The following is a 3,906-nucleotide window of genomic DNA, read 5'->3' as shown; positions in this document are numbered from 1 at the left end:
TTCCGGATTTCCGGGAAAGTGTGATGTGATATGACTGAAACATAAACTGATACTTTTCTTGCTAAATTAAAATTTTTAGTTGAATTGATAGAATAGGATGAAATAAATTGTTCATTAAGTTTGCGCATTCTTTGAAATATTCGTTTATTCATTTGTAGGTAAATGGAAAGCTCACATTAGGCGAAAATATCGCTGACAACGGTGGCATCAAACAATCATTTCGGGTAAACATTTTATTTCCGTCAAGCAAAGAGTAAATTTTCAATTAACAATTTACAATCAAACAAAATTGGCTCAATCTAATTACCTCAATCTTTCAACTCTTTTATCGCTAGAAACCCAACTCATGCAATGTCGCTGTAATGCGAAATGTTTTTTGTTTTTTTTTCGCTGGTTACAGGCATATAAAAAGTATATCGAACAAATCGGTCATCCGGAGCCTCGACTGCCGGGCATGTCAAATTTCACCCACGATCAAATATTTTTCCTCTCTTTCGCACAGGTGAACACGATTTAAATGTTGTGCAATTGAAATGCATTAGTTAGAACTTCTTTAAATTCGATTAATTGATTTTATACAAATTTCATCGCAGGATATGACAATTAAAGTCCCCGTAGTGATGGTAGCCTGAAAGGAAAGTAATAAGCCTGAAACTGTCTTCATCAGAAGTATTCGATAATGGAAAGAAGCGAAAATGCATTTCAGGTTTGGTGCAGTCATCAAACAAAAGAAGCTCAAATAAAGCAAGTGCTTACAAACGAGCACAGCCCAGCCAAGTATCGTGTCAATGGCCCACTTTCAAATTTACCTGAATTTAGCAAAGCTTTTAATTGCCCACTTGGAAGTTTGTTAAATCCTCAGAAGCGTTGTTCTGTTTGGTAATGTGGCGATTACCATTTATATTTTATATCATTTATCCATGTAACTGATATTATTATTTGCTTATTATCTTCGATAGTGATATGCAAATTAACTGTTATGCTTGTTTTCTTCCTTAACATTTTCTCAATAATAATTAGGACTTAGCATAGATTTAATCATTTAATCTTATATGAAAATATCACTTCATGAATAATCTCACTGATCAATCAGCAGAAAATGATAACAAGTGATTTCAATTAGAAGTAACATGCATGTGTCGAAAAAGTGAAATATACATCAGGATTTTTTGACGAATTTGAATGAGCGTTTCACTCGGCGTTCATTTAACGGATGTTGAAATCGACAATTTCTCGGAATAATCCGCCGTAATAATTCCAGCTAAATGTAAAAAAAAAAAAAAGGGGGTTTTTTTTTGTCGTTTACAAATAAGTAAGAAAGTGTTAACAATCATTTCGATGGAAAATTAAACACTTCATTACTTGTCAAATAACTTTAAAGCAGTTAATTATGAAATCAGTTGCGCTAAATTACCTTATAGTCTCTTTGCTCACAAAGTTATAATCAATATAGATTACCTGATTAAGACTTATAGTGTTAGGATGTTTCAGTACTGTCCAAATGACACATTCATGGAATGGTTTGGAAGTTAGTGACCCTTCGTACGCATAATACGACAACTTCACTAAAAATGTAATCATTAGATACATTCCTATTTTATGAATTGAATTCTAATTATAAGCAGTGAATTTTACCGTATTTCTGTATTGCGACAATTTATCGTTTACATGTTATTTCCGTTATTTGTGAACATATCATTTCCGTAATTTAAAACCTGCTTATTTTGAATTTACCTGGAAGTAATTTGAGTGGATCAAATTCTGGCTCCAGATCAACACGGCTCAAGTGGCCTAATGAACTGTTAATACCATCGATGATTGGTGAAAAATTTTCATTATCAACTGAGTCTTCCTGAATCAGTTTGGAAATTAACGCTTTGAATATTTCTAAAAATATCGCGCTTTTGTGCAAGAAAACGCGATTACGGAAGCAGAATTCTAAATCCAAGTAATCTAATTAATCTAGTCTACAGATTTCATTTCAAAACAAAGATTTTCTTTTTCAAGGCATATATCCTCACTTGCATCATTCCACCTGCTAATTAGTAGCAGTTGGTTAATATTGTTGAAGAAGAAGATGGTAACAGAAATAATCTAAACAAAAACAATAAAAGAGAACAACATGAACGGACTTGCAAGAAAATAGCCAATACTGCCAATCCATCAGATTTATTTAAGCATTCATTGAATCCGCCGTATTTTTTGTTCCAAAAAACAAAATGTAGCTGTAAAGACCAAAGGTCAGACCAGATGATGTCATTGATCAAAAAGTAAACTTCGAAAATTCATATTGTGTTAGTAATTGAAGTGTATACCAACCTCGGCGGAAAAGCCTTTCCCATTAATTAAGTGTTCACTACCGCAATCTTTTTCTGTTCCCCAATGAGCATGAAATTCCCAAAGTTTATAAACATCCGGAAGATGTGACGCAGTTAACTCTGAAATTGAAACATTCTCACTCACTTTTGTGAGGCAAAATGAAAAATTATTCAATGAATGATTCAGTTATACTTGCCCGCTTCGACATTTCATTCAGAAATTATCGTTTTAACTGTAAAATAGAATGAAATTTACCTGAAGTGCATCCTTCATCAGTTTTACATGAAAACCCTTCGCCATTAACCTGAAATAATGCAATAATAGTACTTCCAGCTATTCTAATTCTTTAATTAACAACAAAAAATCACACCTCAATTGTTTTCAGATCGCCGATCGTATAAAAAAATTTGAGCTTTGATGCTTTCAGCATTCTATCTTGATCGGTTATATCATTTGTGATGTTTATTGGACTTTGCTTCTTCCGTCCCTTAGTACCTCCTGAAAGCAGACAATATTTCAGATGCATAATTTCCAGATTGAAAGTAATTCCAGTATATTGGATTATTGCTGGCGATGACCTGGAAAAGTTAAAGTATTTAAAAAAGATCTCTCTACGTTTTCGAATTAATGATCATATACAGCAGATTTGATAGAAACTTGATCAAAAGATTAAATTAAACGTGAATTCATATAACAGAATATACGGGGTAACTTCTGGTGATAATGATTACAGTTGTACTTCTGGTATCAATGTTAATCCAAAATTCGCTTTACCATACCTATAACCGTCTTCCTTTTCTTGAGTGTTTTAGTAGAACCATTAGCTGCCATTGAGAGATTTTGTGGAATCTAAACTTTTAGAAAACTCCACCAGGCTTTCCAACACGTCCCTTTAGTCACCTTCTTCAACGGTCATTCTATTATCATTAGGGAATCTTTATTGCAAAAAACATTCGTCAAAACTTTATTTCCTGAATTTTGATAACATAACCGATTGTACAATAAATTCCAAAGCTACGTTGAATTTCAATTTCTGCCGTAGCATTAGTACTCTAACAGAGTTTTAATTAATTGAGTTCTCACGAATGAAACAAAGCAAATTTTTCGCTTTATTTCAAAAATGAAGAAAATTGAAAATGAATCAGGCAGAAGTGGGACTAAATACTGCCAGCAGTATTCGCAAATCTATGATGACATTACAATTGCTATGGTAATAAATTAGTTTAGTTTGATTATTTTTCATTCAAATGCTAAAAAATTTTTTTAATTGACTTTGTATTTCTGTTTTTCTCGGAGAAAACAAATTAAACCATTCTTTAGAAACAACTTTTGGGTGGCAAGAATTGTTTACAGCAGAAAACATCAGTGGCACGAATTCAAATAGGGTTTTATCTATAATTTATATTAAGCCTATAGTTATCCTGGTAATAACTGTTCTCTGGAATGTTTTATTCCTGACGTAACTATGGTTAGTTTCAATTCACTAAAATGAAGCTTGTGGCATGGCTTATCAGAACATGCTGCTCTTTACGATTAATGTAGTTAATCAGTCTCTCTAATGTCTTAAATCTTATGCTTTCATGCTTC

General features: G+C 32.6%; 2 protein-coding genes across 2 annotated transcripts in view; one reads left to right on the top strand and one right to left on the bottom strand.

Moving 5' to 3' along the window:
* LOAG_18971 (neprilysin-2) overlaps positions 1 to 883 on the top strand; it is a gene marked incomplete at both ends in the record, with an annotated part of 7,844 nt that extends 6,961 nt beyond the window's left edge. Inside the window, 2 exons of the mRNA XM_020451632.1 lie at positions 401 to 502; positions 707 to 883. Of these exons, the coding sequence (XP_020304568.1) occupies positions 401 to 502; positions 707 to 883 (279 nt within the window). The remainder of the gene's footprint in view (positions 1 to 400; positions 503 to 706) is intronic.
* Positions 884 to 1,132: 249 nt separating this feature from the next.
* On the bottom strand, positions 1,133 to 3,292 carry LOAG_13353 (hypothetical protein). Its single transcript, XM_003148862.2, has 8 exons — positions 3,099 to 3,292; positions 2,690 to 2,817; positions 2,575 to 2,623; positions 2,320 to 2,438; positions 2,133 to 2,225; positions 1,735 to 1,852; positions 1,459 to 1,565; positions 1,133 to 1,261 (listed from the first exon to the last, which is right to left on the bottom strand). Exons 1-8 carry the CDS (start codon positions 3,148 to 3,150, stop codon positions 1,160 to 1,162), a joined length of 768 nt encoding a protein of 255 aa, XP_003148910.1. The 5' UTR covers positions 3,151 to 3,292; the 3' UTR covers positions 1,133 to 1,159.
* Between the last annotated feature and the right edge of the window lie 614 nt (positions 3,293 to 3,906).

Source organism: Loa loa (genome assembly GCF_000183805.2).
Source record: "Loa loa unplaced genomic scaffold supercont3.775, whole genome shotgun sequence".
NCBI classification, from domain to species: Eukaryota; Metazoa; Nematoda; class Chromadorea; order Rhabditida; family Onchocercidae; genus Loa; species Loa loa.
The sequence above is the reverse complement of the archived record's forward strand: the minus strand, read 5'-3'. Positions and strand labels throughout refer to the sequence as shown.